Raw genomic sequence first — 15,974 nt, 5'->3', positions numbered from 1 at the left:
TAACCTTGTTTTCATCCTAATCTTTACAGAGCAACTGAAGTTTGTTCGGTATGTTTTCAATTGAGCAGTGTTATTAATTCGAACTGCCCTCTCACTCATCTCACTGCATGACCCACAAACTACTTGAGCCAACACAAACTTTTAAATGGCTCAGATTCTGCAAAATCTCACCATTTTGTTTCAATAACTTTAGTAGAAAATATCATTTTTTTTGGAAGCCAAGAATATAAAGCAAAATAAAACAAAATCCAGCTGCTTATGTCTCATCTTTGTCTCCTTTTTGTCTCTGCCATAGATTGACCTGAGGATGGAATACGTCAGCCCAGAAGGACTTCGACTAGATGGTCGCAGACCCATGGAGGTACATCTATTATTTTTTTCTTGGGCTGTTTTTTTTCCTCCTTTTTTCTTCACTTAATATTCATTCCAAAAAAGGTTCCTTTAGATCTTTCAAGAATACTCATGAAGCGTATGAAATGCGGAGTATTAATAAATAATAATATCCTACATGAATTCTTACATAGTCATGAATTACTGAAGCTTTATGTTAATTAGTATATATAAGATCTGCAGATAGTTCTGCATATGGGTTATACATAGATGAGCCATGCCATGGGTAATGGAAATGTGTAAGGGCACATTTTGAACTGCAAAAAAACATATAAACAGATTAGAAGCAGTCAATAACCTTAGTTCTGATAAACATTAAAACCTATCACTTAAAAGCTACAAATGTTGTAGTTTGCTGATGGACAAATTTATGAGCACCAAAATATGATGTCACAAACTTGTTTCACAATCGGCAAGTATGACCGAATCGTTCAAGTAATAAACTTGGTAAGACCAAGTATCGTTCTCCCAAAGGACTCACGGCCTAGTTTAGTTGTGTGGTTTGTTGATTAGCTAAGACTTAAGAACGAAATATTTGGAGTTTAATATGCAAGACAGAAAATAAACATGTATGCATGAGTTTTTGATCAATGGCAAAAGCAAAAGATAAACACTTTCAATGAAATATATGAATGAATATGTTGTTGGGGGTCAATTTCATCTTATCCACTCTCATATATTTTAGGAATTCAACATTCAAATCATCATTGTTAATGCCACTCTCTAAAGTACCTTTCTAGAAGGCTTCTCCCTAATCACGAGTTCATACAATTCCTAGCATTCCTAATGATCAGTTCATAAGTTCAGGAGCTTAACGACAACCAACATAATATTGGGAGAAATTCCCCGGATCTAGACTTCCCCGTACGTTCCCGTATCGACAAAACCAATAATCATGCATCGAATGAGTTAAACAATGCAAGCATTAAGCAAAGAGGAAAAACCCTAACTAATGATGAAAGAAAGCATAAATCTTAGATGAAGATGCAAGCATAAATTCCATATATGAGAGCTTCAAGAGATTACATTGATTCCCCAACAAACATACAAGGTTTAGTTCACCATATTCATGGTGAACCTAGATGAACAATGAAAGAATGAAAGAATAAACCCTAAAAAGGTGAAGAGGTAGCCTGAGCATCCAAGATCCTCCTTCAAAGGGGTGGAAGAGAGAGTGTTTGCCTCGTTTCTGCCAAAGATACAAACCCTAGGACGTCCTAAAGCTTATATACTATTCTAAAATTACAAAGAATCTAGGCCCAAGCCCATAAGTGTGCCGCTCAGCGGTAAAGTACCGCTCAGCGGTGAGTGCGCGTCTTGTTTCTTCCCCTCAGCGGCCATTTTGCCCCTCAGCGGACCTCCCGTGACCTCCTGAGTGCCGCTCAGCGGTAAAATGCCGCTGAGCGGTGCCTTCGGCTTCTCCTTTTGCACTCTTTGATTCCTTTTCTGATTCCATCTCTCTCATTCTTCACTTCTTTCACTAAATTCACCTTAAAACCTGCACAAAAACACTGAAATCAAGCATAAACCTGTCCAGCTCTCTTATTTCTGAAAATATGGATAAAAGTATGATTTCAAGCTAGTTTCTAAGTCTAAAGGTTGCTTTTAGTATCAATTTTAAGCATGAAAATAACAGTTTTTCAACTGTTATCATTTGCCAAATGATAAAAGTAAGAAAATGGAGGGTTCTAACCCTAAGGATGTCTAACCAACCTTTTTTAGTGAGATATATGAACTTGGTCCTATGACAAAATGAGCTAATTGAAAGCAGCATTTTAAGGTCTGGCCTATGGAATTCAGACATATTTAACAGCTGTGATTTGGACATGATTTTGGGATTCGACTATTTAAAATGAGGAGATGCACTTTAGAGGATAAGGTGAAGTTATTACTATTTATTAAAAATTTAGTATTTAAGAGTGTGATAAAATATATGTACATGTATAAGAAACTATGAAGTTATTAAAATCTCAATGACTATTACTGCAGTTTATCCTCTAAAGTGTTATTCCTTCACTGCAGAGGATCTAAATCTATGATTTTATATTTCTTTCTCTACTGATCTTTTGCCTTTAACTTTTTCTCCTCTCTTTATGGTATATTGTAGATGCGACAAATTCGTGCAGAAATTGGTGCTGTATCCAAAGCAGATGGGTAAATGAATTTTAGCTTTTTAGAAAATTAAGTTGTGATATCATTTGAAGCATTTGACCATAAAGTTTTTTTATTTTGAAAACAGTTCTGCCATGTTTGAGATGGGTAATACAAAAGTTATTGCTGCCGTCTATGGCCCTAGAGAGGTACTGTTTAATTATTTACCTTGCTAATGAAAATTTGTCTATGTAATTTAAGGATTGTTAACTATCCTTTTTCAGTGTTAGTTGGTTTAGACATTTAAAAAACTTTGATGTTGTAGTTGAGCTTTAGATGATTTGCTGTTTTTCTTTAGTAACTTCTCTGCATTTCAGGTGCAAAATAGAAGCCAAATAACCAACCATGCTCTGGTAGTTTTTTTTTTCTAAGTTATGTTGTCTGTATTTATATGAATTGTAACAAAAACTTAATTGTTGCTTATGTGCAATGTATGTCTATAGGTTCGGTGTGAGTACAGCATGGCTAATTTTAGCACTGGAGATCGCATGAGGAAATCAAAGGGTGACAGGTTTTGCTCATTTACTTGCTTTTGTTTAACTTCCTATTCTTTTTGACCTTTCACTTATTTTTTATATATTCGTAGTTTTATACTTATCAAAATGGTATTGGAGCATAGACTACTAGGATGATAGTGAATGTTGCAATAGTAGAATCTATCTTAAGAGTGCCTTGTAATTTGTAAATTGGACTCTTTGATCTTTTTACTGAGGTAAGAATTTAATAGCAATGGTGGTAATGCATGTTTAGACTTTTAGAGTATAAATTTTGATTATTAATTAGTAATATATATATATTATTAATTAGTAATATATATATATATATATATATATATATATATATATATATATATATTGCATTTGTTCATGTGATACAGTATAATTTTTTTTTTAATCTTGCATTCATAATTTTCTATGTAACAACTATCTTGCTATCCACTAACGTATTGTAGTGTTTTTGGGGCTGGCTGCTCCATGCCTTTGATATAGCTGACTACAGGCTCAACAATGGGTTATGTATCATAAAACAATGAAAAGCTTAACCCCATGCACCCTTTTACTGCCTTTTCTCATTTTTAATCTTTTTTGCAAGCTTTGACTTTTTTGAGTAATCTTTGGCCAAAACTCACTGAATAGTTTTGAATGGCTTAACCATCAATGTTTGCAGATATAAATGTTATCCTGTTTTGCTTTTCCTTCATAGTTTTAATATGGTTCTCATTGTAAGGTTCTCTTACAGAAGGATAATAGGATCACTTCTTATTTTTTACTACGTGATTTGAAGTTCTCATTCTACAGGAGATCAACTGAAATTTCCCTGGTTATTCGGCAAACCATGGAAGCATCTATATTGACACATCTATTGCCTCGATCTCAGGTTTTATTACACATTAAGAACTTATTTTGTCATGTGCTTTGCTTTCCCCTAGTCCTCCCTAATGTTTTACTTATTAAATTTGCAGATAGATATATATGTCCAAGTTTTCCAAGCAGATGGAGGTAACTAAGACTTGATAATGGGATCTTGTGATTCTCTTCTGTCATTGCCATTTTATTTTCTCTCTTTACTCATTTAATATGTACATTAATTTTGGGTGATGTTGACATGTCTTTTATAGGAACTAGATCTGCTTGTATAAATGCTGCAACTTTGGCCCTTGCCGATGCTGGGATCCCTATGCGTGATCTTGTAACATCCTGCAGTGCCGGATACCTTAACAGCACAAGTCTGCTTGGTATATATCTGTTTTTACTCTAAATTTGAACTGGCTAAATACAAGTGTGGTATGTCTGTTTTGTTTCTGTCTACTTCTGATGCACGGGCTGCCCTAATTATTAAAGGTTTCTGAATGTGTACAGATTTGAACTATGTAGAAGACAGTGCTGGAGGTCCTGATGTAACCCTAGGAATTCTGCCAAAGTTGGATAAAGTAACACTGCTTCAGGTTAATTCATGTCTTGTTATTTTCTCTGTATCTATTGTGTAGTCAACCAGGTAAATTAGTTCAACAGAAAGGAAAACTTTTTATTGCTCTCTCAGTCATTGGTACTCACGTAGTAAAGAGTTTGGTGGTGTTGAAGCTGTAATTCCTCTTCCTTCAAAAACTGTTCTTGTTATTAGAGATTTTGGAGAGAACAGTAGAGTTTTAACCCTTGATTACTCGAGGGAATAGGTGCATGTTCGGAAATCCCCAAAAGAAGCTTATCTAAGCTCGCCTCAGATTTAACAACTTAATAGTTTGCTGTACACATGAATCTTTTTTCAAATATCAGTTGTTTTTTAATCAACAGATACTTCTTACGAAGGTTCCTGATAGAGTGATTTGCTGTTGTACCCTTTGATGGAGTTATGTTATGACAAATCTTCTTTTTAGTCTGAGTTAATGTTTGATCAAGTGTAACTTAATTTTCACTAGTATCATACTTGGTAACTCTTTATTTGGAATTCCAGTTCAGCATCTTTTACTTTTTTAGTTGCAGATCTTTTGTTGATACTTTAAATTTTGACTGAAGAAATATAGTTGATATATTCTTTCCGCCACCTTATTATAGGATGAAATTCATGTATGGTCCACAAAACAGAGAGGGAGGGTAACTTCATTTGGTGGGGCTGGCATAGATTTTTTCCAATGACAGTTTATCAGTCAGTTTATTGCTCCCATTCTTAGATTGATATTATGGAGTTAAATTTGTTTCGAACACGTGCCACTATGTAAAGGCTGGTTGAGATTGTGAACCTTCAAAGTTTTAATCAGAAATTTACTACTATCATTATTATGAAAAGCATGCAATGCTTTTCTTTTCTCATCCAGCTTATTTCATTCGTTCACTCCCTGCCATATTCCGTAGTTTAGAATGGAAAAGCTCCTAGTTTAATTTTATTTGCACTAATTTCTGTTGTTACTGTCTATAGATGGATTCTAAACTACCAATTGACATTTTGGAAAATGTTATGCAACTGGCAATCAAAGGCTGCAAAGCAATAGCAAACTACATTCGAGAAGTAAGAACCTGCTGACACTTTTGTGATTATACTAAGAGGAGTCCAAACAAGTTTTACATTAATTTCACTGCTTAAATCCTGTTTCTTTGTTGGCTGGCAGATTTTGCTGGAGAACACAAAGCAACTTGAGTATCGACGAGGTGTATAGTTTTTATAGCAAAAATGATGCTATGATTATTATTACCTGTGGTCACGGTTTTCCAGATTTGTAGGTCCGTTCTTTCAGCATTTGTGCTTTTTTTTGGTTATGGAGGAGAATTCTCTTGTATTTACGTGGAACAATTTTGTTTTTAGCATACGGTGCTGAATAAAACGGAAAATTGTTGTAGAATTCGTTTCTCATTTCTGTCACCTTATCACTATGAATAAAAGGTAGCAAAATTATGATTTATTTTGGGACCACTTTCTGAATTTCCACCAATCCCCCAAAATAAGACGTGTAGAATGGAACTAATGATCTGACACTTTGATGGACAAATTTATGATCACCAAAATATGATGTCACAAACTTGTTTCACAATCGGCAAGTATGACCGAATCGTTCAAGTAATAAACTTGGTAAGACCAAGTATCGTTCTTCCCAAAGGACTCACGGCCTAGTTTAGTTATGTGATTTGTTGATTAGCTAGGACTTACAAACGAAATATTTAGATTTTAATATGCAAGACAAAAAGTAAACATGTATGCATGAATTTGATCAATGGCAAAGACAAAAGATAAACACTTTCAATGATATATATGAATGAATATGTTGTTGGGGGTCAATTTCATCTCATCCACTCTCATACATTTTAGGAATTCAACATTCAAATCATCATTGTTAATGCCACTCTCTAAAGTACCATTCTAGATGGCTTCTCCCTAATCACGAGTTCATACAATTCCTAGCATTCCTAATGATTAGTTCATAAGTACAGGAGCTTAACGACAACCAATATAATATTGGGAGAAATTCCCCGGATCTAGACTTCCCCGTACGTGCCCGTATCGACAAAACCAATGATCATGCATTGAATGAGTTAAACTATGCAAGCATTAAGCAAAGAGGAAAAACCCTAACTAATGATGAAAGAAAGCATAAATCTTAATTAAAAGATGCAAGCATAAATTCCATATATGAGAGCTTCAAGAGATTACATTGATTCCCCAACAAACATACAAGGTTTAGTTCACCATATTCATGGTGAACCTAGATGAACAATGAAAGAATGAAAGAATAAACCCAATAAAGGTGAAGAGGTAGCCTGAGCATCCAAAATCCTCCTTCAAAAGGGTGGAAGAGAGAGTGTTTGCCTCGTTTCTGCCAAAGATACAAACCCTAGGACGTGCAAGTCCTTAAATAGGGCATAAAAATAACATAAAACAAGTCCAAGCCCATAAAAACAAAAGAAAACCGGTCCAAGCCCACTTAGAATGCCGCTCAGCGGTATTTTACCGCTGAGCGGTACTAGCGCATGATCCATTTTGCCCCCCAGCTGCTGTTTTGCCCCTCAGCGGTGATTTCGGCACCCGAAAAGTGCCGCTCAGCGGTATTTTTCCGCTCAGCGCCACTCGGTCACACGTTTTCTGCGTTCTGGTTGGTTTTTCAGCATTCTGGTTGACTGGTTGACTTTTCTGGTTGACTGGTTGACTTTTCTGGTTGACTGGTTGACTTTTCTGGTTTCTGGTTGACTTTTCAGCACTCCAATCATTCGGTATTTCAATTCTTCTTTCAAATCATTCAATTAGCCTACAAAATCAAGGGAATCTTGCACAAAACCATTAAATTCACTTTCAACTCTCTTATTCTCAAAACTAAAGAAAAAATATGAATTCAAGCTAGTTTCTAAGTCTTAAAGGTTGCTTTTGGTATCAAATTTAAGCATGAAAATAACAGTTTTTCAACTGTTATCACAACCCCAAACTTAGAACTTTGCTTGTCCTCAAGCAAACAAAATGTAACTCAATCTCCAACCAATTCATATGATGGTTCACTCATTCAAAAATCCTCTTTTTCAAGATAAGTAACAACTTCACTCAAACTTATGACCAAGAGTTCATTCAAGATGTGCACATGCTTTAGTGTTCACAAAGTCATTTAAATTCCAACAAATGCTATTTTTCATGAATGATCAATCAATTAAGCATGGATGTTCATGTGCTTAGGGAATATTTCCTCACTAGATAAAGTGTTTCACTCAACACACAAGTGTATACGAGGTAAAGTGTTTCACTCATTCACTCCACTATCACAATGTCACATGAGTCAACTTTGCCTTTCATTTTACCATAATCAAAAACATTCACAAGCATGCATCATCACAAGGACTTTTCAATGGCTTATAATGTGGCTGGGCTAACAAGAAAATTGGTTTTTCTGGATCACAAAGTCCTTGAGTTAAGAGAATCATAACAACACAATTATTCTTATTCATTCCCAACTTTCTTTTGCCTTTGCATTTGCATTGAGCTTTACTTCTTTTTCTTTTCTTTTCTTTTTCTTTGCATATTCTTACTTTTTAGCTCTTAGCTCAATGCTTTTCATGTTTTCCCCACAACCCCAAACTTGAACATTTAACAATACCACACAAGATCTTCTACTTAACTCAAGGTAAAGATTTTCAATCAAGGGTTTTCAGTGTATGTTCAAGGCTAAGGGTTCAAAGGATAGAACACAAAGTGTTCTCTTTTAGTGGGCTAACTTTATGAATTTGGCCAATAAAAAGGGTTCCAACAAACGGCCTTGATCACATGATGCAAAACAAGCAATTGATTCAATCATAGAAAACCTGGGCAAAGTCATTCATGTTTCCAAAGTAATAGCATTCAACAATAACAACTCTGGAGCTCAAAACCTCACATATAAGCTCATTCACATTTGACATACACATCCTGCTTAATTTCACAATCACAATCATGATATCATGCATTTGTTCACAAAGCTTGTGAATCACCTGTATAAGCATTTTAATGTGCACATCATCTCAACATCAATAAATCAATAAGCATCATCAAGCATTACTTATCACACAATCACAGTTAATAGCAAACCATCATAAGAAACCAGGTGTTCAATAGAGTACATCAACCCTAATCTAAAAACAAAAACAAATAAGTTCAGAAAACTTAAACCACAAAAGCATAAGCATATGATAGCATTCATCAATAAATGCTATCTCAGCTCCTCATCAGTCTGAGCTGTCCTCTGTATCTTCCTTCTTCTTGGATCTTATAGTCTTGATTCTTTTTGCCCGATGAGGAGGCCATCCCTGCATCAAATATAATTCACAAAACCAAAAGATACATTGTTAAGCATTAGTAAACCACAATGAAGAAATCAGCCCCTTCAATGATGCTCTCTCCCAACCCCAAACTTAGATGGAAAACTAGTGAGCAAGTGAGTGGAAGGGAGATTTTCTAAAGAGGGATGAGGGAAAAGTTGTAGAGAACCTTTGAAAAGGTATGTAGGAGTGTGTGTGAAGAGAAGAGTCTGAAAGTATGAGCAAATGAGCAACTTAGGGTATAAAAATACCCTAATGGGCTCGGATCCCGCTAAGGGGAACTAAAGCCCATCTGCGAGAGTACCGCTCAGCGGTAAGTTGCCGCTTAGCGGCACTTTCGTGATGTGCTCTTCTCCTTCTTTTCTTAACCTACGTGCCTCCTAGACATACCCCTCACTGGTTCCCTGCAATTCAATGTTGAAAATACTTATGCAAACCCTAACTAAAATAAAACAAACAAAAACAATCAATCAACTGGGTTGCGTCCCAGGTAGCGCTTGTTTAACGTCACGAGCCTGACCCAAAATCCACCAACACCCATCAGTAGGTGTTTCAAACTTACCAACACCCATCAGTAGGTGTTACAGACTTACCAGCACCCATCAGTAGGTGCAAAATTTTCTCACCAACACCCATCAGTAGGTGTTACAAACTTAGTATCCTTCAGTAGATACTTAACCACCTAGCATCCTTCAGTATATGCTGTATCCAACAAAATATTTACAAAATAATGTCCACAAATTAAAAGTTACAAAACCAAATCAAAAGTTTTTAAATCCACTGGGTTGCCTCCCAGCAAGCGCTCTTTTAACGTCATTAGCTTGACCCAGTAAAGCTCAAGTTCCTTCTTCTTTTTCTTCTTTCTACTGAACTTCTTCAGAAATTTGATCAAACCAGGAACCTGTTGCAGTGTCTCAATCATAGGAACTTTAATCTCCAATTTCTTGAAGATTTCCATAAAGCACTTAAATTTCTTTTCCTTCCTATGATTCTTCTTTAGATGAGGATGGGATTTTTCATATGATTCCTTCTTCTTTCCTCTCATCTTCTTTTTCTTATGCTTCCTCTCCCCAAATTTTCTCTTTTTCTTTTCTCTTATTTTTTTCTTCCCTTCTCTTTTTCTTCTTAACTTCTTTATTTTCACACAAATTTTCTTCCTCTCTTCTCTCTCAACCACTTCTTTTTCTTTTTCATCATCTTTATCTTTCTCACTCAACTCTTCTTTTTCTTCTCTCTCTATCTTTTCCTCATCTCTCTCTATTTTTTTCTCAGCAAAAATCTTGTCACTTTCAGTGACAATGGCTTGACCTTCCTCCTTAAGGTTAACTTCAGTATTAACCTTAACATTCAATTTTTGACTAATGAAACGAAGGTGCATCTCCATCCTTTTACATGATTCTTCAATGCTTTTCTGAGTAGAGTCGGAATTTTTCAAAAATTGTTGAAGGGTGTCATCCAAATTTACTAATGGAGAGGGTTGTTGCTGCCATTGTTGTGGTGGCGGCCTATCAAATTCTTCGACAGCTTGAGTGGTTTTGTGATGACAATCACGTATCTGTATGTACTGTTGAACTGCCTCCTCCAATGTTATCCTTCTTCCCGATAGAGAGGGTTTTTTCTGCCTTTGTTGTGGTGGTAGATTCTTAAATTGTTCGACAGCTTGCCAAAATTGATCATTATCCATGCTTGAGTGAGATCCCACCAGTGGTTGAGATTACTTTGGTAGAATTGAGTGCCCATTAAATTCTTGTTCGAATTGCATCCTGCAAACATTAGGCACAAAACTCTACAAAATATTTGTTAGCACAAAAAGATAAAGGAGAAGATATACATTCAGAAGATAAAAGATTCAGAAGATAGAATAAAATAAGATAGAATAAAATAAAATCTAACCTAATCCAAAAGATAAAATAAAATCTAACCTAATCTAAAAGATAAAATAAGATAAAATAAAATCTAATCTAATCTAAAAGATAAAATAAAATCTAACCTAATCTAAAAGATAAAATAAAATCTAATCTAATAAAATCAAATCTAATCTAATCTAATCAAATAAGATAAAAAAATAAAAACAGAAAAAAAATAAAAACAGAAATTCATAATTAAAGTCAAAGATAATCAATAATCACACAAATTAACCAGTTAAACCACGAGTCCCCGGCAACGGCGCCAAAAACTTGATGGACAAATTTATGATCACCAAAATATGATGTCACAAACTTGTTTCACAATCGGCAAGTATGACCGAATCGTTCAAGTAATAAACTTGGTAAGACCAAGTATCGTTCTTCCCAAAGGACTCACGGCCTAGTTTAGTTATGTGATTTGTTGATTAGCTAGGACTTACAAACGAAATATTTAGATTTTAATATGCAAGACAAAAAGTAAACATGTATGCATGAATTTGATCAATGGCAAAGACAAAAGATAAACACTTTCAATGATATATATGAATGAATATGTTGTTGGGGGTCAATTTCATCTCATCCACTCTCATACATTTTAGGAATTCAACATTCAAATCATCATTGTTAATGCCACTCTCTAAAGTACCATTCTAGATGGCTTCTCCCTAATCACGAGTTCATACAATTCCTAGCATTCCTAATGATTAGTTCATAAGTACAGGAGCTTAACGACAACCAATATAATATTGGGAGAAATTCCCCGGATCTAGACTTCCCCGTACGTGCCCGTATCGACAAAACCAATGATCATGCATTGAATGAGTTAAACTATGCAAGCATTAAGCAAAGAGGAAAAACCCTAACTAATGATGAAAGAAAGCATAAATCTTAGATTAAGATGCAAGCATAAATTCCATATATGAGAGNTCCTTCTTCCCGATAGAGAGGGTTTTTTCTGCCTTTGTTGTGGTGGTAGATTCTTAAATTGTTCGACAGCTTGCCAAAATTGATCATTATCCATGCTTGAGTGAGATCCCACCAGTGGTTGAGATTACTTTGGTAGAATTGAGTGCCCATTAAATTCTTGTTCGAATTGCATCCTGCAAACATTAGGCACAAAACTCTACAAAATATTTGTTAGCACAAAAAGATAAAGGAGAAGATATACATTCAGAAGATAAAAGATTCAGAAGATAGAATAAAATAAGATAGAATAAAATAAAATCTAACCTAATCCAAAAGATAAAATAAAATCTAACCTAATCTAAAAGATAAAATAAGATAAAATAAAATCTAATCTAATCTAAAAGATAAAATAAAATCTAACCTAATCTAAAAGATAAAATAAAATCTAATCTAATAAAATCAAATCTAATCTAATCTAATCAAATAAGATAAAAAAATAAAAACAGAAAAAAAATAAAAACAGAAATTCATAATTAAAGTCAAAGATAATCAATAATCACACAAATTAACCAGTTAAACCACGAGTCCCCGGCAACGGCGCCAAAAACTTGATGGACAAATTTATGATCACCAAAATATGATGTCACAAACTTGTTTCACAATCGGCAAGTATGACCGAATCGTTCAAGTAATAAACTTGGTAAGACCAAGTATCGTTCTTCCCAAAGGACTCACGGCCTAGTTTAGTTATGTGATTTGTTGATTAGCTAGGACTTACAAACGAAATATTTAGATTTTAATATGCAAGACAAAAAGTAAACATGTATGCATGAATTTGATCAATGGCAAAGACAAAAGATAAACACTTTCAATGATATATATGAATGAATATGTTGTTGGGGGTCAATTTCATCTCATCCACTCTCATACATTTTAGGAATTCAACATTCAAATCATCATTGTTAATGCCACTCTCTAAAGTACCATTCTAGATGGCTTCTCCCTAATCACGAGTTCATACAATTCCTAGCATTCCTAATGATCAGTTCATAAGTTCAGGAGCTTAACGACAACCAACATAATATTGGGAGAAATTCCCCGGATCTAGACTTCCCCGTACGTTCCCGTATCGACAAAACCAATAATCATGCATCGAATGAGTTAAACTATGCAAGCATTAAGCAAAGAGGAAAAACCCTAACTAATGATGAAAGAAAGCATAAATCTTAGATTAAGATGCAAGCATAAATTCCATATATGAGAGCTTCAAGAGATTACATTGATTCCCCAACAAACATACAAGGTTTAGTTCACCATATTCATGGTGAACCTAGATGAACAATGAAAGAATGAAAGAATAAACCCTAAAAAGGTGAAGAGGTAGCCTGAGCATCCAAGATCCTCCTTCAAAGGGGTGGAAGAGAGAGTGTTTGCCTCATTTCTGCCAAAGATATCAACCCTAGGACGTGCAAGTCCTTAAATAGGGCATAAAAATAACATAAAACAAGTCCAAGCCCATAAAAACAAAAGAAAACCGGTCCAAGCCCACTTAGAATGGCGCTCAGCGGTATTTTACCGCTGAGCGGTACTAGCGGTTGATCCATTTTGCCCCCCAGCTGCTGTTTTGCCCCTCAGCGGTGATTTCGGCACCTGAAAACTGCCGCTCAGCGCCAAATTTCCGCTCAACGCCACTCGGTCAGACTTTTTCTGCGTTCTGGTTGGTTTTTCAGCATTCTGGTTGACTGGTTGACTTTTCTGGTTGACTGGTTGACTTTTCTGGTTGACTGGTTGACTTTTCTGGTTGACTGGTTGACTTTTCTGGTTGCTGGTTGACTTTTCAGCACTCCAATCATTCGAAATTTCAATTCTTCTTTCAAATCATTCAATTAGCCTACAAAATCAAGGGAATCTTGCATAAAACCATTAAATTCACTTTCAAGTCTCTTATTCTCAAAACTAAAGCAAAAATATGAGTTCAAGCTAGTTTCTAAGTCTTAAAGGTTGCTTTTGGTATCAAATTTAAGCATAAAAATAACGGTTTTTCAACCGTTATCACAACCCCAAACTTAGAACTTTGCTTGTCCTCAAGCAAACAAAATGTAACTCAATCTCCAACCAATTCATATGATGGTTCACTCATTCAAAAATCCTCTTTTTCAAGATAAGTAACAACTTCACTCAAACTTATGACCAAGAGTTCATTCAAGATGTGCACATGCTTTAGTGTTCACAAAGTCATTTAAATTCCAACAAATGCTATTTTTCATGAATGATCAATCAATTAAGCATGGATGTTCATGTGCTTAGGGAATATTTCCTCACTAGATAAAGTGTTTCACTCAACACACAAGTGTATACGAGGTAAAGTGTTTCACTCATTCACTCCACTATCACAATGTCACATGAGTCAACTTTGCCTTTCATTTTACCATAATCAAAAACATTCACAAGCATGCATCATCACAAGGACTTTTCAATGGCTTATAATGTGGCTGGGCTAACAAGAAAATTGGTTTTTCTGGATCACAAAGTCCTTGAGTTAAGAGAATCATAACAACACAATTATTCTTATTCATTCCCAACTTTCTTTTGCCTTTGCATTTGCATTGAGCTTTACTTCTTTTTCTTTTCTTTTCTTTTTCTTTGCATATTCTTACTTTTTAGCTCTTAGCTCAATGCTTTTCATGTTTTCCCCACAACCCCAAACTTGAACATTTAACAATACCACACAAGATCTTCTACTTAACTCAAGGTAAAGATTTTCAATCAAGGGTTTTCAGTGTATGTTCAAGGCTAAGGGTTCAAAGGATAGAACACAAAGTGTTCTCTTTTAGTGGGCTAACTTTATGAATTTGGCCAATAAAAAGGGTTCCAACAAACGGCCTTGATCACATGATGCAAAACAAGCAATTGATTCAATCATAGAAAACCTGGGCAAAGTCATTCATGTTTCCAAAGTAATAGCATTCAACAATAACAACTCTGGAGCTCAAAACCTCACATATAAGCTCATTCACATTTGACATACACATCCTGCTTAATTTCACAATCACAATCATGATATCATGCATTTGTTCACAAAGCTTGTGAATCACCTGTATAAGCATTTTAATGTGCACATCATCTCAACATCAATAAATCAATAAGCATCATCAAGCATTACTTATCACACAATCACAGTTAATAGCAAACCATCATAAGAAACCAGGTGTTCAATAGAGTACATCAACCCTAATCTAAAAACAAAAACAAATAAGTTCAGAAAACTTAAACCACAAAAGCATAAGCATATGATAGCATTCATCAATAAATGCTATCTCAGCTCCTCATCAGTCTGAGCTGTCCTCTGTATCTTCCTTCTTCTTGGATCTTATAGTCTTGATTCTTTTTGCCCGATGAGGAGGCCATCCCTGCATCAAATATAATTCACAAAACCAAAAGATACATTGTTAAGCATTAGTAAACCACAATGAAGAAATCAGCCCCTTCAATGATGCTCTCTCCCAACCCCAAACTTAGATGGAAAACTAGTGAGCAAGTGAGTGGAAGGGAGATTTTCTAAAGAGGGATGAGGGAAAAGTTGTAGAGAACCTTTGAAAAGGTATGTAGGAGTGTGTGTGAAGAGAAGAGTCTGAAAGTATGAGCAAATGAGCAACTTAGGGTATAAAAATACCCTAATGGGCTCGGATCCCGCTAAGGGGAACTAAAGCCCATCTGCGAGAGTACCGCTCAGCGGTAAGTTGCCGCTTAGCGGCACTTTCGTGATGTGCTCTTCTCCTTCTTTTCTTAACCTACGTGCCTCCTAGACATACCCCTCACTGGTTCCCTGCAATTCAATGTTGAAAATACTTATGCAAACCCTAACTAAAATAAAACAAACAAAAACAATCAATCAACTGGGTTGCGTCCCAGGTAGCGCTTGTTTAACGTCACGAGCCTGACCCAAAATCCACCAACACCCATCAGTAGGTGTTTCAAACTTACCAACACCCATCAGTAGGTGTTACAGACTTACCAGCACCCATCAGTAGGTGCAAAATTTTCTCACCAACACCCATCAGTAGGTGTTACAAACTTAGTATCCTTCAGTAGATACTTAACCACCTAGCATCCTTCAGTATATGCTGTATCCAACAAAATATTTACAAAATAATGTCCACAAATTAAAAGTTACAAAACCAAATCAAAAGTTTTTAAATCCACTGGGTTGCCTCCCAGCAAGCGCTCTTTTAACGTCATTAGCTTGACCCAGTAAAGCTCAAGTTCCTTCTTCTTTTTCTTCTTTCTACTGAACTTCTTCAGAAATTTGATCAAACCAGGAACCTGTTGCAGTGTCTCAATCATAGGAACTTTAATC

General features: G+C 35.5%; 1 protein-coding gene across 2 annotated transcripts; it reads left to right on the top strand.

The window, feature by feature from the left end:
* Nucleotides 1-307: 307 nt before the first annotated feature.
* Nucleotides 308-5,692, top strand: LOC148202313 (exosome complex component RRP41 homolog). Of its 2 annotated transcripts, none has more exons than XM_088111152.1 (11): nt 308-361; nt 2,498-2,544; nt 2,630-2,690; nt 2,859-2,894; nt 2,985-3,052; nt 3,840-3,918; nt 4,004-4,040; nt 4,160-4,276; nt 4,416-4,486; nt 5,455-5,544; nt 5,645-5,692. In XM_088111152.1, the coding sequence occupies exons 1-11, from the start codon at nt 308-310 to the stop codon at nt 5,690-5,692; spliced, it is 708 nt and encodes a 235-aa protein (XP_087967278.1). The 2 variants fall into 2 exon arrangements, with proteins under 2 accessions (XP_087967278.1, XP_087967277.1); XM_088111151.1 differs by having other exon boundaries at nt 4,401-4,486.
* Nucleotides 5,693-15,974: the final 10,282 nt, after the last annotated feature.

This window comes from Vigna umbellata, chromosome 3 (assembly GCF_029865625.1).
Source record: "Vigna umbellata cultivar VRB3 chromosome 3, Vumbellata_1.0, whole genome shotgun sequence".
NCBI classification, from domain to species: domain Eukaryota; kingdom Viridiplantae; phylum Streptophyta; class Magnoliopsida; order Fabales; family Fabaceae; genus Vigna; species Vigna umbellata.
The sequence above is the reverse complement of the archived record's forward strand: the minus strand, read 5'-3'. Positions and strand labels throughout refer to the sequence as shown.

Coding starts and splice junctions, on each gene's coding strand:
- LOC148202313 (XM_088111151.1), top strand. CDS start 308: ATGGAATACGTCAGCCCAGAAGGACTTCGACTAGATGGTCGCAGACCC. Junction 362..2,497: donor ATGGTCGCAGACCCATGGAG/GTACATCTATTA, acceptor GGTATATTGTAG/ATGCGACAAATTCGTGCAGA. Junction 3,919..4,003: donor ATCTATTGCCTCGATCTCAG/GTTTTATTACAC, acceptor TTAAATTTGCAG/ATAGATATATATGTCCAAGT.